The sequence below is a fragment of the Dipodomys merriami genome, unplaced genomic scaffold (genome assembly GCF_024711535.1).
Source record: "Dipodomys merriami isolate MVZ:Mamm:240054 unplaced genomic scaffold, mDipMer1.0.p SCAF_14, whole genome shotgun sequence".
NCBI classification, from domain to species: Eukaryota; Metazoa; Chordata; class Mammalia; order Rodentia; family Heteromyidae; genus Dipodomys; species Dipodomys merriami.
In genome coordinates, this window is record NW_027202715.1 from 41,230,651 (window position 1) to 41,258,470 (window position 27,820).

The window sequence follows — 27,820 nt, forward strand, 5'->3', positions numbered from 1 at the left end:
TTACTCACCTAGTTATTCCACCAAGAATAACTGCTCCAGCCACTGTTCCACTGCACACCAGGAGCCACCGGCCCACTGCCCGCTCAGCAGTCTTTGAAGGAAGAGGCACTGTACCCTTTCCAGGCTGTAAAGCCACTTCAGTGATGGTGCTATATTGCCCTGGCTTCAGAGAGCGCCTGATGCCACAGCTGCAACCACACTGAGGATGAAGACAGAAAATTACAACAGGAGATCAGAGAAAGGCTGCTACCCACATAATCCCAGTCTGACTGAGGTGAAAGACCCCATAGGGTCGCATCTTCAGAGCTACAGCCCTGTTCAAACATGTGTGTGTGTGTGTGTGTGTGGTGTGTGTGTGTGTGTGTGTGTGTGTGTGTGTGTGTGTGTGTGTGCTGGGACTTCAATTCAGGGCCAGGGTGCTGTCCCTTAGCTCGAGGATGGCAGTCTATGACTTGTGCCACAGCTCTACTTCTCAGCTTTTTGCTGGTTAATTGTAGCTAAGAGTCTCTTGGATTTGCCTGCCAGGATTGGCTTTCAACCACTGTCCTCTGATTGCAGTCTCCTGAGTAGTAAGGATTACAGGCTTGAGCCACCCTGACTGGCTCAGTGTTTCTTAACTGGACCACTGCATTCACTTTGCAACTCCGTTTTCTGTCTAGAGCCTTATATCACCCCAATCCATTCCCACACTACCTAAAGGTCCATCCTCTGCATACTTCCTCCAGACAAAACTGTACTCCTTTATAGGGTTCTACTTGCTCCCCTGGGTCTTTTAAATGGTGATTTTCTCTGGAACACTCCATGGTTGCTAAGTGCAGTCCTAGGTTTATGCACCACTTTTTCAAAGCAATGTCTCCTGCTGCCCTCCTCCTCACAGCTCTGAACACAGACATATATATGCCTTTCGGTTCAAGTTTCTGTTTCTCACGGATCTATGAGCTCTGGCCAGCAGTCTGGTCTCAGCTTGACGAGCCAACAACGCCTTCACTGCAAGATGTTCCCAGCGGGACCCCTCGGTCCTCACCTATAAAACATTTGAACTTTTTAACTAAATCTACCATTTCACTACTTTTAACTACAAACCAGGCCCAGTTTCCTTCACTGTAGAATGGGACTGCACAGTAGTTTCTGTGCAAAAAAAAAAAAAAAAAACAATATACAAGTAAAAGTCTCCGAGCTTTTACTACGTGCTGAAGGTTTGCTGTTCGTTAACTCACTGAATACTCATTACCGCTCGGTGCAGGAGCTCTGGCTATCTCCATTTTGCAGAAAGGATAACTGAGGCACAGAAGGGTTTAAGTAATCTGGCTAATAACCCACAGATAGCAGCAAGCAGTGTGTATGGATCCGAACTCAGGGGTTCTGGATGCGGGGAAATACACGGCGCAATGGACCAGAACAGGGAAGCGGGGCTTTATCGCAGCCCACTTTCCGGGGTCGGAGTCCGCGGCCGTGCGGTACCTGTGCTCTCGGGGCCGCCCTAGGAACCAAGAGCTGGACACACGGACCCCGGACCAAAGTCTTCAAGGACGGAAGGAGAACCCGCTGCATCCTGACCGGAGAGCGCCGCGCGCGCGCACACAGACACACACAGACAGACACACACACACACACACACACAACGCTCGCGGAGGGTCTCCCCTCTCCGCTGCCGAAAAGAGAATCACTTCCGGTCCAGGCGACACTTCCTCCGCGGGAAGCTGGCGACTGCGCAAGCGCCGAGGACTCCCGCTTCGCGAGGGACAGGGGTGGGGTGGGGGGGCAGGGGGGGGAGTGGCTACTGGAAGTCGGGCGTCGAGGACGCGCAGGGGCGCGCGCCGCCGCTGGGAACGCGCTTCTCCGCTCGCGCGCGTAGGAGCCGGGGCTCTGAGTGGAAACCGAAGGCGCAGCGAGAGGCGTGGAGCATGAAAAGGCAAGGGGCCTCCAGCGAGCGGAAACTCACGCGGACGTCCTCCGGGAAGACCGGTGCGGAGAGGAAGAAAGTTGGCGGGGCCGGGGTGGGACCCGGCCTGTCAGGGACTTCTCCCTCGGCGCCTCACGACCCCACCGGCTGCGCGTTTGGGGGCGTGCGGGGCGGAGCGGGGCCGTGAGGCGCCGGTGGGAGTCGGGGGCCCCGCGGCCCCGCGCGCCCGGGGAGAGCGGCTCACCCCCTGGCCGCGATGGGACGTCCTCGCCGGGGGACGCCTGACCTGAGCGGCGCGGGGCCCGGGCCGAGGCCGGGGGGCCAGCGCTCGGCCACCTCCGGCTGCGACGCCGGGGCTGTTCCCGAAGAACCCCGGCGCCGACCAGCCCGGCAGGCCCCAGACCACAGCAGCCGGGGCCCTCCTCTTCCTAGCCTCTCGCGGAAAGCTGCGTTCTTCCAACCACAAGTTCTCGACAAGTTTTCTTGTATTTTCTTGTTTATTTATTTATTTAGGGGGTGTGCGCGCGCGTGTGCCGGACCTAGAGCTCGAACTCGGGGATCTCATGCCCCGGCTTGGGTTTTTCATTCAAGGCTAACTTCACTCTACCACTTGAGCCACCGCTCAGCTCTCGGCTTTTGGGTGGTTCATTGGAGATAAGAGTCTCACGGCCTTTTCCATCCAGGCTGGCTTCAGAGGGCAATGCTGGAGAGCCCAGCCTCATCCTGAAGAGCTAGGATTACAGGCGTGTGCCCTCACCGGTGCCCAGCTTTTATTTTTCATTACGAAAGTCACATTGGGTAGGAGAAACTCAAATTTCACCACGCAGCGGTGATGACCATTACCAGAAACTGATGGGGGAATAGGGAGTCATTGCACATGCAGTATGCAGTTAGGTGGGTTTTGTTTTGTTTTGTTTTACTTTATTTTTTCTTTTCTGGGCGTGGGGCTTGAACCCAAGGCCTGGGCTCTGTCCCTGAGCTTTTCTGCTCCAGGCTAGTACTTAGAGCCAGAGCTTCACTTCCGGTTTTCTGGTGGTTCATTAGAGGAAAGGGTCTCTGGGGACTTTTCTGCACAGGCTGGCTTTGAACCGCCACCTCAGCCTCCTGAGTAGTTACAATTAGAGATTTATTCGCTGCCGCCCGGCTATTCAGTTTTTTCTTGGGGGGGGGGGGGAGAGTCGGTGCTGGGGCTTAAACTCTAGGTCTGGGCACTGTCCCTGAGCTCTTCAGCTCAAGGCTGTGGCTCTACCACTTGAGCCACAATGCCACTTCCGGCCTTTTCTGTGTATGTGGTGCTGAGGAATTGAACCCAGGGCCTCATGCATGCGAGGCAAGCACTCTACCCAAAATAAGTTACAAGCTTTACTTACTGGAAAAACTCAAAAGTGCGTGTATGATCATTTTCTTGGCTGGGAAGATTACCAAGGATTGAATTCAGGGTGTTGAGCTTCCTAGATAAATAAGTACCACTTGAACTACATCCCCATCTCTACATCTTACTCTTTTTTTTTAGGGGGGGGGGTCCGGTTGTGGGGCCTGAACTCTGGGCCTGGGCGCTGTAAGGCTAGAGCTCTACCACTTGAGCCACAGTGCCACTTCCGGCTTTTTTCTTTTTGCTTATGTGGTGCTGAGGAATTGAACCCAGGGCCTCATGCATGCAAGGCAAGCACTCTACCACTGAGCCACCTTCCCAGCCCCTACATCTTACTCTTTAGTGTCAATATATGAATTAGTAATTATTCAGATTTTAGCAAATAAAAATTTGAGTGGCTATTGTGTAACATGATAGACTGCTTATGAATGGTGATAAAAATTTCTCACATCAAGATCTTAGGAACTGAAAAGAAGCAGATGCTAGGTGCTCACACCTATAATCCTCCCTGGTTGGGAGACCTGAGATCTAGAAGATCACAATTTTTAAAAAGTCATAGAAAGGGGGCTGGGAAGGTGGCTCAGTGGTAGAGCGCTTGCCTTGCATGCATGAGGCCCTGGGTTTGATTCCTCAGCACCACATAAGCAGAAAAAAAAACAAGCTGGAAGTGGCGCTGTGGCTCAAGTGGTAGAGCGCTAGCCTTGAGCTGAAGAGCTGAGGGACAGCACCCAGGCCCAGAGTTCAGGCCCCACGACTGGACCAAAAAAAAAAAAAAAGTCATAGAAAGTAATGAGTGTTTTAATGAGAAAGTTTTTTTTTAAGAGGAATATACAACAGTTAAAAGAGTTCCATGAATGCAAAAGAGGGAGATACAGTCTCCTACTTTAAGAGAGAAAAAGGCCTGAAAGTGTGACTTGACAAATTTTTCATATTTAAACATGAAGCTAGAAAGATTTTGTTAGCTGGAAAGAGGTTGTAAGCAACAGAGGGATGGAGATTGAAGAAACGAGGCACATAGAGAAAAAATGTGTAATTTATTAATGATAATAAGTACTTTTTGAATGCCTAGTAGTCATCATAGCTTTAATATGGATTACTCGTATCACCTTCACTACTGTGAGGTAAAAACTAAAAAGTACCCTGCTTTAAGTAAGTTGTCTAGGGTCACAGAACAAATAAGTGATAGGTCCAGGATTTGAAGTTCATACTTAGCTTTTAAACATATATTCCTTAAATGTTTAAACATTTAAACATTCTACAAGCACTGAGAAGCATCCAGTATTTTTAGTTGCGAATATTGAGCTGAACCAAATGTAGGAGGATCTCAAGTCTATAGGAGGTAAATATCAGGTGGTCATGGTTCAAGGGTAGTCTAGACAAAAGGTTAGAAGAATGTCTCAACCCATAGTTGGGCACATTGCCTTGTGTCTGTCATCCTCTGTGAGATAGACACTCCTTTGAAAATAACCAAGACTACCTTTGCAAATAACCAAGACTAGGACGGGGGGACGGGGTGGGGGCAGTGCCAGCAGTTGGCTCAAGTGATAGAGTGCCTGTCCAGCAAGTGTGAGGCCCTGAGTTTAGTCCCCAATATAGCCAAAACGGAGAAAAAATGATTAAGTCTATGTTTTAGAAAGATTAAATTAGCATTCTTTCTACATTTCTCAGTTGGATTTCTTTTTTTGTTGTTGTTTGGGGGTGGGGTGGGCGTCCAGTTGTGGGGCCTGAACTCTGGTCCTGGGCGCTGTCCCTCAGCTCTTCAGCTCAAGGATTAGCACTCTACCTCTTGAGACACAGCACACTTCTGGCTTTTTCTGCTTATGTGGTGCTGAGGAATTGAGCCCAGGGCCTCATGCATGCAAGGCAAGCACTCTACTACTGAGCCACCTTCCTAGCCCTCAGTTGGATTTCTTATGGATATGTCTGTGTCTATTTCACAGTTCAGAGACAGCAATATTATAATATTTAATGGGCCTTAGACTAAATCACTCTTTATGAATATCTTTCATAAGTCTGTTGTTCATGTATTTTAGGAGCAGCAAATGGGTTTCTCATGGAAGTGTGTGTTGATTCAGTTGAATCAGCTGTGAATGCAGAAAGAGGAGGTAAGAGAAATTAAAGAATTTAGTAACTCTTGGGCTGGGAAGGTGGCTCAGTGGTAGAGTGCTTGCCTTGCATGCATGAGGCCCTGGGTTCGATTCCTCAGCACCACATAAGCAGAAAAACAAAAAGCCCGAAGTGGCGCTGTGGCTCAAATGGTAGAGTGCTAGCCTTGAGCTGAAGAGCTGAGGGACAGTGCCCAGGCCCAGAGTTCAGGCCCCACAACTGGCCCCCCCCCCAAAAAAAAAGAATTTAGTAACTCTTTTAACAGTATGAAAATGAACCTAGGAGCTGGGCGCCTGTGCCTCACACCTGTAATCCTAGCTACTCAGGAAGCTGAGATCTGAGGATCACGGTTCAAAGTCAGCCTGGGCAGGAAACGCCATGAGACCCTTATCTCCAATAAACCACTCAGAAAACTGGAAGTGATGCTGTGGTTCAAGTGGTAGAGTTCTTGCCTTGAGCTGAAGAGCTCAGGGACAGCTCCCAGGCCCAGAGTTCAAGCCCCATGACCAACAAAGAAAAAAAAAAAAAAAGAGTTCAAGGCCTTATTACAGTCTCAAGTCAACTGATAGATAATGAATGCTTTTACAGTGCTACCCAAGTTTAGTATAAGGCCCTGATTTCAAACTCCAATACCACCAAATAGAAAAAAACAGTTCAAGGCCAGCCTGGACTACATAGCCAATTTTAGGCAAGCCTAGGGTTCACTAATAAGACCCTATGACAGAGCGGGAAATTGGGACCTAATTTCTCCCTTTCCCAAGCATTTCACATCTTGATACAAGTGCATACAATAGTGCATACTTAATAATTCAATTATTTTATTGAACTTAGCAAAAATTTATGCATTTCAAATGAACAAAGATGGTTTCATGAGGACTGAGTATGAAGCCCACAATTGAGCTCTTGACCCAGGTTATATGAAATTGGGTTCAGTTCCCAACACTGAAAAAAAAAATCACATTTAATTAATTATTTTTCTCTCAGTGTTAGGAATTGAAAGCAGGGCCTTATGTATATGATAGACAAAGCGTTATATTCCAAGTCTATATATTACCTGCTTTTGCCCCAAGGTTTCTTGTTTATAAAACTTATTTTATTTTTGAAAGTTTTAGCAAGGAATTACTTAAAAATAACAAGATTAAAGTAAGGAGAATTTTAGAGAGAAATATTTTCTGCCTCCTTGTAAGAAGTTGGAATTAAAGATTCCTCAACTTGGGCTGGGAAGGTGGCTCAGTGGTAGAGCACTTGCCTTGCATGCATGAGGCCCTGGGTTCAATTCCTCAGCACCACATAAGCAGAAAAAAAAGCCAGAAGTGGCGCTGTGGCTCAAGTGATAAAGCGCTAGCAATGAGCTGAAAAGCTGAGGGACAGCACCCAGGCCCAGAGTTCAGGTCCACGACCAGACCCCAAAAAAAACAAAAAACAAAAAAGATTCCTCAACTTGTTTTAGTAGGAAGCATAGACATTTTTATCATCTCAGGATCAAAAAATTTTTAATTTCTTTCTCTGGAAAAAATTTAAACATACAAAGTTATAAAAATAAAATGAACCCATATGTACCCATCATTCCATTTTTCAAGTATATTAGGGGGTCAGCAAACTTTTTTGGCAAAGAGCCACATAATGCATATTTTTAGCTTTGCTGGACACATTTCTTTGTCACCCTTCATTTTCATAAGACTTTAGAAACTGTAAAATCAGTGGTTATGGGATAATTTCAAGCAACCTAATACACCTGCAGTCTGAAAGACAGATACTGGAACTACAGCTATGTACTACTGGTACATATAACTAGTTAACTATATGTACAAAATTCTAAGAGAACTGGGTTAATTTATCTCAAATTTCACAGTAGCACAATGTGGAATACAGTTGAGATGAAAAGTTTTATCATTTCTCTTAGCCAACTTTTAAGGTTCTTCTACATTTGAAAAAAAAGATAAACCAGTGCTAGTGGCTCACGCCTGTAATCCTAGCTACTCAACTGCAATCTGAGGATTGCAGTTCAAAGCTATCCTGTGTAGGAAAGTCTGTGAGACTCTTACCTCCAGAAAACCAGAAGTGGTGCCGTACTGGCGTTGAGCCAAAGAACCCAGGTACAGTACACATGCCCAGAGTTCAAGCCCCACAACTGACAAAACCCTCAAAAACAAACATCAACAGTTTGCTATTTAAGAAGCACTTTTAAAAAGTTGTGTTGAGCAATGCTTTTTTTTTTTTTATCATAGGTGCTAGTAGGATTGAATTATGTTCTGATTTATTGGAGGGAGGAACCACACCCAGCATGGGTAAGTATTTATTTTTCACACATTTCTCATAGATGTTTTACAATCTGAGGGCACTTGATTATCAGCTTAATTGGGATCTTTTACTACTGTCAATGTTAAGGATATTATACTAATTCGAAATGCCTCCCTCTTCCTGTCTTCCTTCCCTCCTTTCCCTTTCCCTTTCCCTTTCCCTCCCTCCTTCCCTCTCTCCCTCCTTCCCTCCCTTCCTTCCCTCCATCCTTCCTGTGTGTTGTTCCTTGGGCTTGAACTCAGGGCCTGGGCACTGTCACAAAGCTTTTTTGCTCAGGGCCAGGTTCTGCCACTTGCACCACAGCTCCACCACTGGCTTTTTGGTGGTTAATTGGAGATAAGAGTCTAACCAACTTTCCTGTTTGCCTAACTTTGAATGTAGTCCTCAAATCTCAGCCTCCTAAATAGCTAGAATTACAGGCATGAGCCTATAATCCCTGGCCTGGCCCTTTTGGTATTTTTGTTTACAGATAGTATACAGATTCCCACTCAGGATTATCTTCATTTTTTTCTTTTTAGCATATACTAGCTATTCAAGGAGAAATTTTATTGTGACATTTCCACACATACAATGTATTCTAATCAAAACCTCAACACCATCATTCTCTTCCTCTCCTTCTTTCTCCCCCTTCTTTCTCCCACCTCTAGCAAGCCTGATTCTTGAAGTTTTCCTGCTTAATTGGTGAGAACTGGCTTGGGTGCATGACCAGTATATTATTTATTTTCTGGCCTTGTGTAGTTTCTTTGCATGTTCACAACATTCGGTTGAATATTAATGCAGACTAGATCTGCAGAGCTCATGTTCTTCTCATGTTGTTACTCTCTTTTGCAATAATTTGCAAAATTATTACTAGCCACCTTGGACTCATAACTTTCTCTCTTCAAATCAAGGAATTTTTCAGGCTCCACCTAGGTTTCCTATTTTTGTATTGTATCCTGGAAATTATAGAGCACACTTCACTCATTTATTTTTTTTGTCACTCATTTATTTTATAGGTCATTGTCTTTTGTTGTTTGATGACTAGATTCTTACAAACCATCTCTTTATATATTTTGTCCATTTTTAGTTATTGTAGGAAGGAAAAATGAATCTAGTCTTATTACTCTGTCCTCACCAAATGCAGAAGTCCCTATGTGAACTCTTCACTCCTAAAACATGATAATCTGAGATTGATGATAACATTATGTAATATAGAAGATTTGTATGTGGAACCGCGCTTCAGAATCTTCTTATTAAAAGAAAGCAATCCCCAGCTATTCTAAAATTCCTAGACCATATTTGTAAATTTGAGTACAGTCAATTTTTCAGCAAATACCATGATTTATTGCTTGTTAGTGACATATTGCTATCCTGCGCAAAATGGGGGCTATTTTAATGAGGAAAAAAGAAGAAAACTCATTGGATAAGCACCTAATAATGATGCCTGTCATATTTCTTATACTGAACTTCTAAACTAGTGCTTTTCATGTCATATGTAAATACTTTTGTTCATATATATGCATAACATCACAAATAGAGCTTTACTTTTCCCTTCTTTTTCTCTAGTACTGAGGATGAAACCCAGGGCCCATAGGCCTCATGCTTGCTGTACCCTTAGCTCCATGTATCTCTTTCAAAAAGAGGTTTTGCTATATATTTTATCCTTAAAAGGAACATAAACTTCATAAATTCTACATTCAGGAGTCTGGTATAGAATTGAGAGTCAAGGCCTGCCTGATCTGCATAGCAAATTCTAGGACACTCTGGACTGCATCTTTAAGAAAGAAAAAATAGAAAGGGGAAACTGGATCTTGGGGCATATACTGGCAGACATTGAGCCTGGTAGTTAATACACTTTCAAATGTCACATATCCTTAAGAGGGTTCTGAGTCATAGGACTTTTGTTGTCAACAAGTGCTTTTATCAGCCTCCTGAATTACCTTTAATTTTCTAGATTACTCTTTTTTTTTTGTTTCCAGCTTTCAAAGGCAATTTTATTCACTATTTTGGTGACTATAAATAAGTGTTTACACTATGGAAAAGAAAGTTAGCACAGTACATTTTCATGACTGGGGAATGGATTTTCAGAAGTCATCTTCAGTAGGGTAAAAACTTAGAAAAAAACTTGAATGTTGGAATTCAGTTCTTTATATAAAGTCCCTTGTAAAAACAAAACAGAATTTAAAAATGAAACTGAAAAGGAAGGGTAGGGCAAAACATTTTTTTAAAAAAAGAGAAAGAGAAAGAAAAAGAAAAGAAGGAGGGAAGATTAACTCATTGCTTCTCCTCCGATTTCTCTTCCACCTTGTCTCCAGCCTCCTTCACAGAAAGAGCTTCCAGCTTTTCAGCTACTTTTTCGGCATTATCATTTTTGCCTGGTCCTGCTTTCTTATATCTCTCTTCAATCTCTTTCCTGCATTCTTCAAACTTTGTTTTGAATTTTTGTGCATTCTCAGCATTTAGGAAGCGGATGGCGAGCAGCTCTGGCTTTGGGCACTCATCAGCAAAGTCGGCATGGGTGTTCCAGACCCAGGCACGGTCACTACCAGCATTCGGCTTCAGCTCCATCATTGGCGCGATGTAGTGGTTGGCGCATATCTTCAGGGTCTTGTCTTCCTCATGAGGAGGCGAATGGTCCCTTTCTCCTTGTGCTTCAGGAGCTTGACATCACCAGTGCCTCGCTCCTTCCATTCTGGGAGGTCATTCTCTGAAGCAAATCGAAATAGCTTGGCCCGCATTTTAAAGAGTTCCTCTTCATCTTCCTCCAGTGTTTTAATTTCTTGTTCAGGAAGAGAAACTATTGGCTAAAACTGGGGGTCATGGTTGGAGCCGTCTGCATTCTCAGTGGAGGTATCATGATCCTCATGACTGTCCTTGGTAGCCGCCATGGGGGCGCCGCGGCAGCGTCTCTGTGGCCTCTAGGCGACTAGTCGTAGCTCCTTTCCTCCTTGTCTGGTCTAGATTACTCTTTTTAACCGTTCTTTTCTTTTCTTTCCTTTCCTTTTCTTTTCTTTTCTTTTCTTTTTTCTTTTCTTTCCTTTCCTTTCCTTTTCTTTCCTTTTCTTTTCTTTTTTCCCTTTCTGCCAGTCCTGGGGCTTGAACTCAGAGCCTAGGCACTGTCCCTGAGCTTCTTTTGCTCATTCTACCACTTGAGCCACAGCACCACTTCTGGCTTTTTCTGTTTATGTGGCAGCCATGCCACATAAACATACTAGGCAAGCATGCATACTAGGCAAACACTCTACCACTAAGCCACATTTTCAGCCCTTGGTTTTCTTATTACTTGTCTTACATTGTACATAAACTTTTCTTCTCAATCCCCTCCTTTTATGTCATCTTTCTCTGGTTTCCTCCATTAACCCTTCCTTTTTTTGGAAATATTACATGATAATAGCTGGATATGACCCATAATATTGTATTGACTTCCTAGGGCTTTTAGCTCACATTTGAATTTTAGTCTGCTTTCTGTTCTTATAGGTGTCCTTCAAGTAGTGAAACAGTGTGTTCAGATCCCAGTTTTTGTGATGATTCGGCCACGTGGAGGTGACTTTCTATATTCAGATCGTGAAATTGAGGTAATGAAGGCTGACATTCGGCTTGCCAAGCTTTATGGTGCTGATGGTTTGGTGTTTGGGGCATTGACTGAAGATGGACACATTGACAAAGAGCTGTGCATGTCCCTTATGGGTAAGACTTTGTATCTGAGATATAGCATCTAATGATGGTTGTATTTATGTTCTCAATAAGAGAAAAACATAATCATTGAATTGATTTTTCAGTTATATGTTCAGATACTTTACTACCCTATCCATTTTAAACATTTGTTATTTAGGGCTGGGGTGTGACTAGATTATAGAGCACCTGCCTAGCAGTTCAGGGCCCTGAGTTCAAATCCCAGCACTGCAAATAATAAATTAAAAATTGTGAGCCCCCCAAACAGTAGTTTATTTATTTATTTATTTATTTATTTATTTGTCAGTTGTGGGCCTTGAACTCTGGGCCTGGGCACTGTCCCTGAGCCCTTCAGCTCAAAGCGAACACTCTGCCACTTGAGCCACAGCTCCACTTCAACAGTAGTTACTTAGATGTGTGTTGTAGATCAGGTTTTAGTACTGTTCTCCAAGGGCTAAAGGAAAATTTACTTTGGTCCCTTTACCACTGTACCAAACTTCAAAAACTTTTGCAGTTGATGACAGTAAAGCTGGAGAGGAGAGAAACAAGCTACCTATATTACTCTATACTACTAGGCTAAAGTATTTCTCTTTTTTGTTTTGCTTTCTTTTCTTTTCTTTTTTTTTTTGTACCAGTACTGGGGCTTGAACTCAGGGTCTAGGCCCTGTCCCTTCACTCAAGGCTAGCATTCTACCATTTGAGTCACACCTTTACTTCCAGCTTTTTGCTGGTTACTTAGAAATAAGACTCTTAATGGACTTACTATTGGGCCTGGCTTGAAACTATGATCCTTGGGCACTGTCTTTGAGCCTTTCTGTGCTCGAGGCTAGCACTCTACCACTTGAGCCACAGCACCACTTTCAGCTTTTTTTTTTTTTTTTTTTTGTCAATCGTGGGGCTTGAACTCTGGGCCTGGGCGCTGTTCCTCAGCTCTTCAGCTCAAGGCGAGCTCTCTACCACTTGAGCTATAGCACCACTTCCGGTTTTCTGGTGGTTTATTGGAGATAGGAGTCTCAGGGTCTTTCCTGCCCGGGCTGGCTTTGAACCGCGATCCTCAGATCTCAGCCTCCTGAGTAGCTAGGATTGGGCGTGAGCCACCAGCGCCCGGCATCAGCTTTCTCTGTTTATGTGGTACTGAGGAATTGAACCTAGGGCTTCATGTATGCTAGGCAAGCACTCTACTGCCAAGCCACATTCCCAGCCTGAGATTATGTAATTTTTATCTAATACTTTTAAGATGATTAAATTTTATATAAAAATTGAAGTTTAATGGAAAGATAGGATTTTTGAACTTCTTAGAAAAAAATTATTAAAAGTTATAGTAACCAATCGTGACTTTTTCATTCATGTTGTTATGTAACTTTTTATAGCTATTTGTCGTCCTCTGCCAGTCACTTTCCACCGAGGTGAGTCATTTTTATTTTAGAAGTTCTATTGAATGGCTTCAGTTTTCTAATTTCACGAGCTTCCACAACCTTTCTATGGAATACTGTTTAATGCTAGTTAACCACATTAGAAAGTTAACTAGTACTTAGAAAGTTGACAACTTTAGAAAGTTAGCAATGTTAGCACTATTTCTTAGATCTTGGGGTAAAAAATTACTTAGAGAAGTATAAATTTCTAAAAATTTTGAAAGCAAAATTATGAAAAGTTGTTGAAAGTCCATGGTAGTAGAACATAATAGAGTGTCTGTAAGCATTGCTTTAAGGGTATGTATTCATCCTACTAACAGTCTTGAGATACACTTAAATCAGATCATCTTAGGTTAGGTGCAGTCCTAAAAAGAATAAATTACTTGGGCTGGGAAGGTGGCTCAGTGGTAGAGCGCTTGCCTTGCATGCATGAAGCCCTGGGTTCGATTCCTCAGCACCACATAAGCAAAAAGAAAAAAGCCAGAAGTGGCGCTGTGGCTCAAGTGCAGAGCGCTAGCCTTGAGCTGAAGAGCTGAGGGACAGCGCCAAGGCCCAGAGTTCAGGCCCCACGACTGGACCCAAAAAAAAACAAAAACAAAAACAAAAACAACAAAAAAAAAGAATAAATTACTTTGGCTAGTGAAATAGTGCATACTGCCTCATGTGTATCAGACACAGTCGATCCTGGTGCCAGGGGATAAGGTCGTCTTTCTCATGTAGAGGGTTCTTTTGGGAAGAGACAGTAGATATATGAAGAACTGAGCATTTTTAGGAAGGGGAAAAGAACGAAATGTTAAATATTCAGTGAACCAATGACTGACAAGTGCTATTAAATTTCAATATCCTTAACTTTCTAAATTACCATACAGAATTACTTTTCATGATTGGAAGCTTACCCAAATTATATAAGGAAATGTTCCTGTCTATAAATCAGGTGATTATAGTTCCCATACACTTTGGCTCAGCCTTGGCAAAATTGAGGAACAAGTGTCACTTTTGTCTTCAGAGGGTATGTACCTGCCATTGCAAATAAAAACAAGAGTCTTTAACTAAAAAAACTTTTTTAAAAAGTTGATGATAAGCTTCAGAAGTTTAGTGTTTTTCCTCCTTTTAACTAAGTGTTCAAAGATAGGCTAAGAGAAAGTAAGTCCGAGTAGCTGAACTCATGTATAAAAATTAGAGATAAAGTATGGTAGCTATGTTCTTTTGAAATAGACACACACACACTGTTCTTTTGAAATAGATCACACACACACACACACACACACACACACACACACACACACACACACACACACACACACACACACACACACACACACACACACACACACACACACCAAAAAAAAAAAAAAACCTGTTCTCTTTGATTTGATCTTAGCAGTGCTTTCTATATGCTAGCAGTAATGAAAAAATGGTATGTTGCATAAAATTTGGCATCCTAAATCTAGCCACACATCAAAAAAGTTTTTAGTTATAGACTGGTCTTTTCTGTTCTTAAACTAACAAATGCATTCAAATTTTTTTTTTTCATCTACTTAGTCTCAACAAAATATTTTCATGTTTCAAAATTAATACAATTTTACATTGTTCTAGATTCTACTTGTTTTCCACCCATTTATTCAATGAGGTAGCATATGTAGTCACTGGTAAGAAAGTGCTGCCACTGACAAAGGGAAAGCCTCTATGGTAGAATTTTCTGCATGCATACTCTAAAGTGCAACAAAAGAGATCTGTCCCAGAAGACCACTAGCATCTAATCTACCCTGAATTTGAATTTTGTAATATAGCAGTGCTGAGAACAAAAGCAGAAGGCCATTTTTCTCTTTTTTTTTTTTCTTTTGGTGACACTGGGGTATAACTCAGGTCCTCTCACTTGCGTGGCTTCCTTGCTTAGCTAGTACTCTACCACTTACATTCTTTTTTTCTGCCCAGTCTAGCTTTGATTAATGAATCTCTGGATCTCACCCTCCTTAGTCATTAGCATTTTTAAAGTAACTATACCTACTAAAATGTGTGCTAATAAAACGATTATTTATAATGCTAGTAGTATGAAGACTGATGTGCTAGTAAAATGGCTCTTGGGAAAAAGAGTCATAATTTGTATTATAATTTCTGTGGTTTAAAGTCTCTCACTTGGCTAAGTCAGTTTTAAGATGCCAATGGATGAAAAATGATTTGTAAAATTTCTGAATATTTTCCAGTTGGTTCTTGTATGAACTAAATCTAGGAGAAGACGCTCTCTTTCTATCTCTTTCACTCTCTCTCTCTCTTTCTCTCTCTTTCTCTCTCTCTCTCTCTCTCTCTCTCTCTAATAAATTTTAGAAAAAAATGAACTAGAAAATTTTTGTTCAAAAATCAAATCAATCTTATTTCTTTCAGCCTTTGACATGGTTCCTGATCCAGTGGCAGCTCTAGAAACCCTTTTAAACCTGGGATTTGAACGAGTATTGACTAGTGGATGTGATAGTTCAGCACTAGAAGGGCTGCCAGTAATAAAACGACTCATAGACCAGGTACAACCATTTCTTCTTCTTAACTCTGTTGGCTACTCTTTGTGAAACTATTATTTACTTTATGATTACTATAGAAAAAAAGCAAACAGTGATGCATTTATTTCTTTTATGAGTGTTTTTAATAGTCAAAGCTCTTCAGGTCAAATTACACAATGCCTAAGGATTTGATCTAACTTGGATAAAAACAGCAAGCTTTACCTTTTCCATTAGCGTTGCCTCTTTGTAAGCCACATTGTTTCATTATCATACTATATATGATTTAGGGGATGCTGTACAAGATTTATACAATACTTATCATCCACGGGCACATTCCAAAACTAAAATTATATTTGCATTTTTCTCCATATGTCAATATATTTTTTTCTTGTATGAGTTCTGACGAGCTAGTATCATTGGTAGAGCAATCAGGGAAGACTTTATAATTGAAGCAAGTCTGTTTTTTCTGACCAGTTCAGAGGTATTCCTTTTTTTTTTGGGTCCAGTTGTGGGGCCTGAACTCTGGGCCTGGGCGCTGTCCCTCAGCTCTTTAGCTCAAGGCTAGCGCTCTACCACTTGAGCCACAGCACCACTTCCAGCTTTTTTCTTTTTGCTTATGTGGTGCTGAGGAATCGAACCCAGGGCCTCAGGCATGCAAGGCAAGTGCTCTACCACTGAGCCACCTTCCCAGCCCAGTTCAGAGGTATTCTAAGTTAGAGTACCAACACTGAAATACATGAACTCTGTATTTGAGACTCAGGTTTGACATTTATTTACTACATAAAGTTGATTAGTTAGTAATCTTTAAGTCTCTGTTTTTTCCTGTGTGAAATTCAGATGAATTTAATTCTCCCCTCATAAGGTTTTTCTAAGAACTAAAAGAGAACTAGATAAAACCTTAAGCTCAGTGCTTGGCATAGGTATTGATGCATGCTAGTTTCTATGTTATTACTACTTTTATTAGTAATACTACTAAGCATTCTCATATTGGCTTTTGATAGCCATGAAGGTAACTTGTATGTGATCTGCTGTGACTTTGATATTCTGGAACTTGCTGATTTTTAAAATATGTAGTATAGGCCGGGCGCTGGTGGCTCACGCCTGTAATCCTAGCTACTCAGGAGGCTGAGATCTGAGGATCGAGGTTCAAAGCCAGCCCGGGCAGGAGAGACTATGAGACTCCTATCTCCAATAAACCACCAGAAAACTGGAAGTGGCGCTGTAGCTCAAGTGGTAGAGCGCTCGCCTTGAGCTGAAGAGCTGAGGGACAGCACCCAGGCCCAGAGTTCAAGCCCCACAACCGACCAAAAAAAAAAAAAAAAAAAAAAAAAAACCATAAAATATGTAGTATATATTAGGTGCAGAGTATTTATACTATGATGACCAAGGAGTATAAAAGTGCATATGTACATGTATAGTCACTACCATTACAATCTAATTCATAACAGCTATATTTCAATAGAGTACTATAAATTAAGAAGGTACTGTGGGGACATGCTGAAGAGGAATTAACACCAGATTTAGAGAAATGGAAGTTGGAAATAGAGAAACGTTTGCAGAAGAAAAGACATCTAAACAATAATGTTTTACTCACTTGAAGAATTGTTGGAAGTTGCCAAATAAAAGCAGAAGATCAAGAGAATGAGGAAATTGTTCCTGTAGAATAAATATAGAAAAAATAAGTAAAGGTCTAGAATAAAATAAATATTTAATCCTTGGTACACTTGAGAAGCCTAAAATGTTGGTAATCAGGTTTACAGGTTTAAAAGTTTACCACCACCTAAGCAGTAGAGAATAGATGTACTTTCCATAGGTATGTTTTACATTAGGAACTATCTTTGTGTTGTACTTGTCTTTTAGACCTCAGGCCCAAAGTCCAGGAGTCTCAAATTAAGTCTAGCCACTCCCCCTTATGTCAGATAAAGAGATAGTGAAAGGCAGAGAAAAATTTATTACATAGCAGTCATGGGACTGTAGTGCTTCAATACATGTCAGCCTTCTTTACAGGTATAGACATTGGCTTCAAGTTAAAAAAGGGAGAATTGGGGCATAGTTAAAACAGTCCCGACTTGACCATTAGCTCGGTCTCTGGCTCTAGAGGAGTTCTGAAGAAGTTACTACTTTATTACTAGAACAGAATAGGAACAAGGTGATTTCCTGAGTTTTGGGTTACTTGCTTTAACATGATATGACATTGCCTGTTTGAGAGGCAATTTGCCTTTCATACAGATTGCTTTTTTGTGAATGTGGTCTTTCTTAGAGCCCATGGTGATTACAAAGTTGACTGTAGCAGAGAATAATACCTCAGATCAAAGAGCACAGAATCAAAGTTGAGACTTTTAGTCAATTCATAAGATGGAACAAAAGCATCTTATAAGTTGTCCCTAACAGCTTATATGTTAATCATTGGTTGATAGGAAGAGCTGCATTAAATTTTTTCATATAATGACTTTATTTCTTAAAGTCAGTAGTGTTATAATATACTAGTTAAAGCATAGGGTTTGGGATTGGAATTCAGGTTTAAATACCAGTTTGCTAGTAATTTTACTCAACTACAAAATTAAATGACAATAGTACATATATTGCAAGGCATATTATTCCCATTTTCATGATACGTCACAATTTCAAGGGAGGGATTATTTATTTTGGCCCATAGTTTCAGAGGTCTTAGTCCCTAATCTTTAGCTCCATTGCTTATAAATCCGTGGTAATGTAGAATATCCTGTGGCAGAGGTTACTCATCTCATGGTGGAGAGGAAGCATAGAAAAGGGTAACAGGAAGAGACCACAGCAAGAAAGAATCGCCTAGAATATATGCGCAGTCACCTACTGCCTCCAGCCAGGCCCCACCTTCCACAGATCTACTACCTCACAATAATCTATTCATATTTTGAACCTATCAATGGATTAATCCATGCCCCTTATGATTCAATCATGAGGAGCTAAAAACTCATCTGCTGAAAATCAACCCGGTTAATAAAGTAAACTTGTAAGGAACATTTCATACTCAAACCTAACACCTAAGACACTTAGGTGTTTTAAACATACTGTTCAATCACTTTGGTCATTTTAGGTAAACATATAATTCTAAATCTTTTATGAAAAGCAAAAAAAAGTGATACAGTAATAATTGATAGAGCTTATCTTTTCTTTTTTTTTTTTTTTTTTGGTTGGTCGTGGGGCTTGAACTCTGGGCCTGGGCGCTGTCCCTCAGCTCTTCAGCTCAAGGCGAGCGCTCTACCACTTGAGCTACAGCGCCACTTCCAGAGCTTATCTTTTCAAAATACCATTTGTCTACATTTTGGAACACCTTTCTTTGGGAGCAATAAGTAAATGTGACTTTTTCCCTCTTCTAAAATTGTTTCAACTATGTTGATATTAGTTTTTGTTCTACGGATGATTTGCTTTTACACGCTTGAGAATGTGAACCATCTTTGTTCTACTTAACATTTCTAACAAGTATTAAATTCTATGAAATAGCCCCTTCTCTGTTTCACTGTTAGTTGCTTTAGTTTTTTTCGTTGTACTTATTACTATCTGGAATTTTATTAAATATACCTATTATTGTCTGTCTGCCATAATCGTGTGAACTCCATGAGAATAATAATTTCTCGTTCACCATGTCAAAAAAGAAAATAAGATTCTTCTACATTCCTATGGTTTGTTCCTAGAGGCCTGTAAATAAAAATGACAAAAGATGTTCTTGCAGGAGAAAGACACAGACCTTCATTGTATATATAAGTATATACAATCTTATATGCATACACAGAAATTTGACTCAAAAGGATGGTTAGAATTTTGGGCTTATATACTATGTAAGGATGAGGGGGGAAATGCCTTCCTAGAAAGATAAATAGGCCCTTAGGACAACAGTTGGAAGAAAAAATACTTTTATAAGAATTTCAATCTCTATCTTCTAGAATTTCCAGAAATTAAATCAATTTCTATAGCCCCAATTAAAGGCATGGTTTTGTTTAATTGGTATGATAAACTAGGGAATGTAATTGAGAATAAAATATTTGAGTGTATTTCTCTCTTTCTTTGCTGCTAAAATCTTTTTTAAAATTCAGCAATTTATATACCATTGCAAAATAAGAACTCAGACTTGGAAAAGCCAAAAGGAAAAAAAAACATGTTTCCTTCTGGACTTTTACATCTTTAAATACTGTTGATTACAATAATTTAAATTCCAAAGCAAAATGAGAGTCTAAGGACATATATATATATATATATATATCTGGATAAAAAGTTACTATGCTGGACATCTTTCCCAAAACTCTGTCCCCAAATAGAGAGGATCTTTTAAAAATTAGATATAAAAGCTGAGAATGTGGCTTAGTGGTAGAGTACTTGCCTAGCATGCATGAAGCGCCCTGAGTTCAATTCCTCAGTGCCACATAAACAGAAAAGGCCAGTAGTGGCACTGAGCTTCTTTTGTTGACCACTAGCACTCTACCACTTGAGCCACAGTGCCAGAAGGATTGGCAAAAAAAAAAAATCAGTACTTAAAAAAATTTAATACATTTAAAATCATTTCTAACTGCCTTATCCCAGTTATGAGAAAGATAATAAAACTTGCTTTTTCTTTCTTTTTTCAGGCAAAAGGCAGGATTGTGGTAATGCCAGGTATTTATCTCTCCATTTGTTAGCATAATACTGAACAATAGTTAGAAGAAGAGCAAAGGAGGCAGGAAAACATGGGAAAAAGTATTAGGATATAAGAAAAATATATATAGTTTGATTCAGATGTTTAATATTAGGAGATCTGTGCTAGAATTTAAAATTTGATTAGTTCCGAAGAGCTGAGAAGGAAGTAGATTCAGATTGGAATTTCTCCATGTTTATTTTCTCATAGTATAAACAATGAGCTTGACAAAAAGAAAATATGAGCTTGGATGTTCATCTCTACTGAGGCACACCAAGTTTGATGCTTTACTGTGTTAAAGAATATACATGTGGGCTGGGAAGGTGGCTCAGTGGTAGAGTGCTTACCTTGCATGCATGAGGCCCTGGGTTCGATTCCTCAGCACCACATAAGCAAAAAAGAAAAAAACCAGAAGTGGCGCTGTGGTTCAAGAAGTACATAATGACTCATTAGAAATGAACTGAACAGACAGTTTTTAAATTGGATGTGGCAGCCCTGACTCAGTGAGACAAATATAAGGCAGTCTTAATTTTTTCTATTATTTCCTCAAACATAAAAAGTAGCAGGTAAGCGGGGCATGGTGGCTAATGCCTGTACTGCTAGCTACTCAGGAGGCTGAGATCTGAGGATCGCAATTCAAAGCCAGCCTGGGCAGGAAAGGTTGTGAGACTCTTATCTCCAATAAACCACTCAGAAAACCTGAAGTAGCACTGGGGCTCAAGTGGTAGAGCACTAGCCTTGAGCTGAAGAGCTGAGGGACAGCGCCAGGCCCAGAGTTCAAGCCCTATGACCTACAAAAAAGAAGAGAAAAGTAGCAATTATATAATGAGTGGTCATATGCTCATTCCCTCTATTTATCATTTTGCCACATTAGTCTCATATTTTAATCCAAAGATATTTTAAATTTTGTCTTTCTGCATCTCTAAAAATAATCACTATATCATTTTCATGTTTATCAAAATACTAATTCCTTTAATAATAATTTAATACCCAGTTCACACTTCTCCAGTTGTTCCCAAAAGATTTTTCATAGTTAAATATGTGCAACTAAGAAGCAAGCATTTTGCCAGGCACTTGTGGCTCATGCCCATAATCCGAGCTATTCAAAATACTGAGACCTGAGGATCTTGGCTCAAAACCAGTCCAGGCAGGAAAGTCCATGAGACTTTAGATATCAGTTAAGCAATTAAGCACCAAAAAAGCCAGAATCAGAACTGTGGCTCAAGTAGTAGAGCAAGTGGTGAGCAAAAAAGCTCAGGGATAGGACCCAGACCCTGAGTTCAAGTCCCAGGACTGGTACATGCACGCACACACACACACAAACACACACACACACACACACACACACACACCATTTTATATGGTTATTTTTCTTAATGTTTTTTTTTGCCAATCATGGGGCCTGAACTCTGGGCTTGGGTGCTGTTCCTCAGCTCAAAGCTAGAGTTCTACCACTTGAGCCACACTGGTACGTGTACGCACACACACACACACACACACATACACACACACACACACACACACACACACACACACACACACACTTTATATGGTTATTTCTCTGGGCTTGGGCACTGTCCCTCAGCTCTTCTGCACAAAGCTAGAGCTCTACCACTTGAGCCACAGTGCCAGTTCTGGCTTTTTCTACTTATGTGGTGTTGAGGAATTGAACCCAGGGCTTCATGCATGCAAGTTAAGCACTCTACCACTGAACCACCTTCCCAGCCCCTTAGTGTCTTTTAATGTAGAAGTTTTACCTTTTCTGTTTCTTGCTTTGAAGAATGACATTTAAGAAGTTTGGATTACTTACACTAGAGAATGACATACTTTCTGGATTTATTAGATTTTATTTTGTTCAGCTTGTTCCTCTGACCTCTTTCCTTTAAACGGTAGTTAGATCATATGGTTTGATTAAATTCTACTTAATGTGCAGGTAAGGATAATGGGTGATTCTCTGGACTTCAGATTATATCAAAAGCAGTTTTTAGTTTACCTCACTATCAAAGATGCCAACACTGACCACGGTTCAAAGTGATGATAGCCAGACAGAGGCCAGCTTTTTAAGAGAGGCCAGGTACAGGGTAACTGTCTTTGAAGTACAAGTAAATATTATTTATTAAATTGAAGCTCTTTATAGAGTAATCAAGGAAGATAGAGATCTTGATGCTTTTGAGACTAAATAGTACTCAGAAGTAAACAATTATTCACTTTTTTTCTTTCTTCTTTTGAACTGGTTCTGTGACTTAACTCAGGGCCTAACTGGATACTGCCCCTGAGCTGCACTACCCTCTTGAGCCACAGCTCCAATTCCCAGCTTTTTTGGTGGTTAGTTGAAGATAATAGTCTCACAAACTTTTCTACCCAGGCTAGCTTTGAACTGTGGTCCTCACAGCCTCCTGAATAGCTAGGATTACAGATGTGAGCCATCAGTGCCTGGCTCACAGTTGTTCCCTTTTGTGTGTTGTGTGTGTGTGTGAGAGAGAGAGTGTGCGCGCTCATGTGCCATTGTGCCAGGCCTGGGGCTTGAACTCAAGGCCTGGGTGCTGTGCTGTCCATGAGCTTTGGTGCTCAGGGGTTAATGCCCTTCCACTTGAGCCACAGCTCTACTTCTAGCTTTTTGGTGGTTAATTGTAGGCAAGAATCTCATGTACTTTCCTGCAAGGGCTGGCTTCAAACCACTTTCCTTGTAGCTCAGCCTTTTGAGTAATTAGAATTACAGGCACCATCTGTGACAAGGTCAGTTGTTCCTTTTTTTTTTGTTTCCTTTTGGTGGGTCTTGGGGGCTTGAGCTTAGGGCCTGGGCACTGTCTCTGAGCTTTTTTACTTAAGGCTAGTGCTCTACCACTTTGAGCCACAGTACCACTTCCAGTTTTCTAGTAGTTAATTGGAGATAAGAGTCTCACAGACTTTCCTGCCTTGGCTGGCTCCTAACCTCAGTCCTCAGATTTCAGCCTCTTGAATAGCTAGGATTACTGGCATGAGCCACCAGCACCTGGCCAATTGTTCGCTTTTATTTTTTCTTTTGTCAGTCATGGGGCTTGAACTCTGGGCCTTGGTGCTGTCCCTCAGTTCTTCAGCTCAAGGCTAGTGTCTTTATCACTTGAGCCACAGGGCCACTTCTGGTTTTCTGGTATATTGGAGATAAGAGTCTCATGGAAGTTCCTGCTCAGGCTGGCTTTGAACAGCAATCCTCAGATCTCAGCCTCCTGAGTAGCTAGGTGGCATGAGCCACCAGCGTCTGGCTCAGTTGTTCACTTTTAAGAGTACCTTTACTTAATAACAACTTACCTACTATGTACAAGGCATTATTTGGAATTCAGATTTACAGAAAAAACTATTTCTCAAGAATTGACATACTTAATGATCAGGCTTGGCACAAATAGGCAAAAACACATGCCAAGCAAGTGTTAATTGCATGTCAATTATATGTATATATATGTATATGTATATATGCATATAAAATATGGTAGATGTGAAAATAATCCTGCTTGAAGAGCTCCCAGACTAGATTTCTATTTAAATTATTGCAATTTCATGTAAGTAAGTACCAACAAGAAAAAAACCTATCTCAGTCTATCTAAATGAACATTTAGCATTGATAAAGATAAATATAGTAATTGCCTTCTAGGAGCCTTTTATAATAAAGCATAAATACAGCATATATAAGCTCTGGTTTCTGTAAAGAGAGAAATACTGAGAGCTGGGCAAGGTGACACTTGCCAGTAATCCCACTTACTTGGGAGACTCAGGTAGGAAGATCATGAATTCAGGGGCCAGCCTTGACAACAAAGCAAGACCATGTCTCAAAAAAATAAAACAGATCTGGGCACTGATAGCTCATGCCTATAATTATAGTCATTCAGGAGGCTAAGATCTGGAGAACTGATGTTCTATACCAGCCCAGGTAAAGTTTGTTAGACTCCATCTCTAAAATAGCCAGCAAAAAGCCCTACTGGAGTATAGCTTACTTGAATTGTAGTACATCAGCCTAGCAAGTCTGAGGCCTTAAGTTCAAATCCCAGTACCAGAGATAGAGAGAAGAGAGAGAGAGAGAGAAAGAGAGATCTGATTGACACATATGTACATGGGCAGATGATTGATACATACATAGACACAGACAGACAGACAGATAGATAGAGAAATAGAATAGAGGAATATTGCATACATTGGTTTTTGAGGTCCTTTTTAACTGTCAAGCTATATTAATTTGTGTATGGAAAATAATGTGTTACCTGTGTATCAAAGAAGATAACTAAAAACTAGTTATGTCAGTAACTTTCTGAATAGTTTAAGGTACAAAATACATGACTAGTACCATTTACAAATATGTGTTCAATAAATCTCCTATATTAGGAGGTAAGGATATAAAGATGAATAAACCAACTTTATATTTATAATAACGGATAGAATTCAGAATGATTATCATAAAACATATTAAAAATTTTGTATACAACAAATGTCAACATAAATGAATTACGTGGTTGTGTGAATTTTGGGGTTTTTGGTGGCATGGAGTTTGAACTCAAGGCCTCATGGTTGGTAGGCAAATTATTTACCACTTGAATACTTTTTGCTTTATTTATTTGTTTGTTTGTAGTAGGATCTTAGGCTCTTCACCCAATCTGGCTTCAAGTCAGATCCCACTGCCTGTGCCTCCGACATAACTGGGATTGTGTCAGGCACGTTATCAACATGCCTTGGTTGGTTTGTTCAGATGGAGTCTAGCTAATTATTTACCTATGCTTGCCTTGATCCTTCCAGTTTCCATTTCAGGTTACAGTGTGTATGGCCATACCAGTCATTGTGTAGTTTTAAAATCAGATTCTTCTATGAAAGAAAAACAAAGTTGATGTTGTTGTGAATGAACTGTAATCACTACTTATCCTCATTCTAGCAAGTCAGCATTCTTTTCAAACCAAGGTTGGAAAGAACCTTTCAGATTCTCTTTCAGATAGGTCTCTGAGGTGCTTTTGCAGGCTTTTCTTCAAACTTGCCCTTGACTTTCATTTTAGTTGGATTTTGCCTAAATTGAAAGGAGAGCAGGGATGAAACATTGAATAATTTGTTTGTTTTTTATAATTTAAAGTCAGTAACATGGAGCCTTTTTATGGTATTTAGAATTTAAACTTTGGGACTTGCACTTGCAAGGCAGAGTACTTTTGCTACTGAGCCGTACCTCATCCTTATTTTCTGCTGGTTATTTTTGACATAGAGTCTTACTTCCTGCCCAGTTGCATGCCTGGGCAAGACCTTTCTGTGATAGGCTTCCCATTTTAGCTAGGTAACAGGTTCTAGCCACTGCATCTAGCTCTCTGTTAAGGAATCTTGGGAAACGTTTCTGCCCAGGCTGGCCTCAAACTTCAGTTCTCCCAAATCAGCCTCTCCAGTAGCTAGAGTTATAGGCAAGAGTCACCAGTGCCCAGCTAATAATGTGTAGCATTGTTAATCAAATGCATGTAAGAGATTCTGTCATATAGGTACTATGTCCTTAACAATCTGTAGTATATAGAGTGTGTAGTATAGACTTTTAAATTATTTCCTGATCCCATTCTAAGGGAGAGAGTAATTCAATAAAAAAAAATTCAGAATGGAGATTTCAAGTAGAATGAGCAGTTAATCTTACTTAAATTTTATGTGAGCTTTTTCTTTCTCTTCATGTATTACTTGTTTTTTTCAATAGGAGGTGGCATAACAGACAGAAATCTGCAAAGGATCCTTGAGGGTTCAGGTGCTACAGAATTCCACTGTTCTGCTCGGTCTTCCAGAGACTCTGGAATGAAGTTTCGGTAAACATGTATTCTTTGACTCATACAAGAAGGGATAAGCTAATCTTTACTTCATTCTTTTAATTTTTTAATTGTTATCATAAAGGTGATGTACAGAGAATCATCTTTAAGAAAACTTAGTTACAGTTAATGCAGTGAGTAGAGTGTTGTGATTAGTATCTAGGTACTGTAGTCATTTTTTTCCGTTGAAAATGGTTTTTATTCTGTCTTAAATAAGCAGGATCTTCTGAATGTAGGCAAATGTTTAATTATTCTTGGTTTAATCTTGTCAGCCATTACCACCACCAATGCTATTATGGTTAGTGATGCTTCCACAGACTTTGTTCATTCAGTAGAGCTGATTGCTTAATTTAAGCATTATTAAACTTAGGGTAGTTAATAATAAACTAGTAGATAAATATATTATTTTAAACTTCAAACTAGTTATAATAACAATTTCCTTTTCCCCTAGGCTTTTTTTTTTTTTTTTTTTTGGGTCCAGTTGTGGGGCCTGAACTATGGGCCTGGGCAATGTCCCTCAGCTCTTCAGCTCAAGTCTAGCGCTCTTCCACTTGAGCTACAGCACCACTTCTGGCTTTTTTTTTTTTTTTTGCTTATGTGGTGCTGGGGAATCAACCCAGGGCCTCATGCATGCAAAGCAAGCGCTCTACCACTGAGCCACCTTCCCAGCACCCCGTAGGCTTTCTTTACCAAAGCTAATAACATATAAAGATGGAAGAGTTCTAGCCATTTTTATTGCTCTGCCATTAATATTTAGTCAGTATTCCCTCACTTTTGCCCTTTACTTATAGTTAGTTTGAAATTACATAACAATTATGGAATTGAAGTTTTCTTTTAAAACTTGAGAGAATTCCTATAATTTAATAGTTGAATCTTTCTACTTATAAGTTGGGGAAAATATTATGTAAAAAAGAAAGAGCCTTAAAACTTACATTTCCAGATATAAAATCAACTGTACTGCCTGGTAGATTCAGCTACTAGATATTTCAACTAATTAGTTAATAAAATTATGAGATACAGCAGTCCTGAGTCTTCAACCTTTCCCTACTATAGAACAGTCTATAGAGTAAAGTACCATGGGAGGGCTCATTTAACAGCTTATGTAATTATCTGTTCATTTATTTTTTTTTCTGTATTGCAGAAATTCCTCTGTTGTCATGGGAGCCTCACTTACTAATTCAGAATATTCTCTGAAGGTAACAGATGTAACCAAAGTAAGGACGTTGAATGCTATTGCAAAGAATATCCTGGTTTAGTGAGACCTCTCCAAGAGACATGGATATTGTACAATGAAGGCAGAAGTATAATCAGCTGTACTCTGTGACATAGCTTTAATCTTCTCTTACTAAGACAGTCTTTAAGTTTCACTTGTTCACGGAGAATGATTCTAAGAAGAAAAATTGAAACAGATATGGTCACTGCGTTTGCTTAGTCTTGTCAGCCACTATTGTCATCATCATGGTTAAATGTAGTCTGTGCTTCTGCCACAGAGAGAGGCTTCCTTTTCAAAGGATTGGTTAATGAATGGAGAAAATTGAACTGCAAGGTCTAAATTCAGAGTGTGGTTTCAGTGTCAACTCAATAGTAGGATTTTGTCTTTTCATTTGTAAAATAAAAAATTTCATTCTGTTGTTATATGTCTCTTTTATACTAGTTATAGTCTGTAGCTAAGTATGAAAGGAAGATTGTATTTCATTTTGCTTTTATCTGTAGTATCTCTTTTTTATGTGCTCCTTGGGTTGCATTGCTTTGGAAAAGGTGTGAAAATCACAGAGTGAACTGGTACAGTATAAAATTCCTACACTTGGGCACTTCTTAGGATTTTATGTTATCAGAAGCTATGATCAACTATGCTGACAACACAGGAGCCAAAAATCTAAGTATGAGGTGATTTACTTCAAACCAACAAATGTTTTTATCCAAGCCACTTTGATTTGGGCATAGTCTTTATTGAAGGTCTACTACAATCGGAAAATGACTCATTTCTAATCTAGGAGTTGCTGTCAAGGTTTCTTAGCAACCTTCTTCATAAGCGTTATTACTTCCAAAGCTGTACATATATCAGTCAGTTGGAAAAGATATCCTGTCTTTGGGGGAAAAAAAATACCTCACTAGTAAGTCTCTTGGCTTTGACTGAGTTAAAAAACTTCTA

General features: G+C 40.3%; 2 protein-coding genes and 1 pseudogene across 5 annotated transcripts in view; 1 reads left to right on the top strand and 2 right to left on the bottom strand.

Annotated features, from left to right (window-relative positions):
- LOC138826209 (heme A synthase COX15) overlaps positions 1–1,666 on the bottom strand; it is a 20,824-nt gene extending 19,158 nt beyond the window's left edge. Inside the window, exons 1-2 of the mRNA XM_070021386.1 lie at positions 1,462–1,666; positions 9–199 (exon numbers count right to left, since the gene is read on the bottom strand). Coding sequence (XP_069877487.1) covers positions 9–199; positions 1,462–1,551 — 281 coding nt within the window. The 5' untranslated portion in view covers positions 1,552–1,666. The remainder of the gene's footprint in view (positions 1–8; positions 200–1,461) is intronic.
- Positions 1,667–1,796: 130 nt separating this feature from the next.
- On the top strand, positions 1,797–27,301 carry LOC138826210 (copper homeostasis protein cutC homolog). 4 transcript variants are annotated; one of them, XM_070021387.1, is made up of 9 exons: positions 1,797–1,965; positions 5,309–5,380; positions 7,610–7,669; positions 11,139–11,348; positions 12,704–12,739; positions 15,128–15,261; positions 19,836–19,863; positions 25,563–25,668; positions 26,810–27,301. In XM_070021387.1, the coding sequence occupies exons 1-9, from the start codon at positions 1,905–1,907 to the stop codon at positions 26,922–26,924; spliced, it is 822 nt and encodes a 273-aa protein (XP_069877488.1). In that variant the 5' UTR covers positions 1,797–1,904; the 3' UTR covers positions 26,925–27,301. The 4 variants fall into 4 exon arrangements, with proteins under 4 accessions (XP_069877488.1, XP_069877490.1, XP_069877491.1 ...); XM_070021389.1 differs by having other exon boundaries at positions 1,797–1,912; XM_070021390.1 differs by lacking the exon at positions 1,797–1,965 and adding an exon at positions 2,224–2,388.
- LOC138825811 (ran-specific GTPase-activating protein pseudogene) lies at positions 9,886–10,549 on the bottom strand (annotated as a pseudogene).
- Positions 27,302–27,820: the final 519 nt, after the last annotated feature.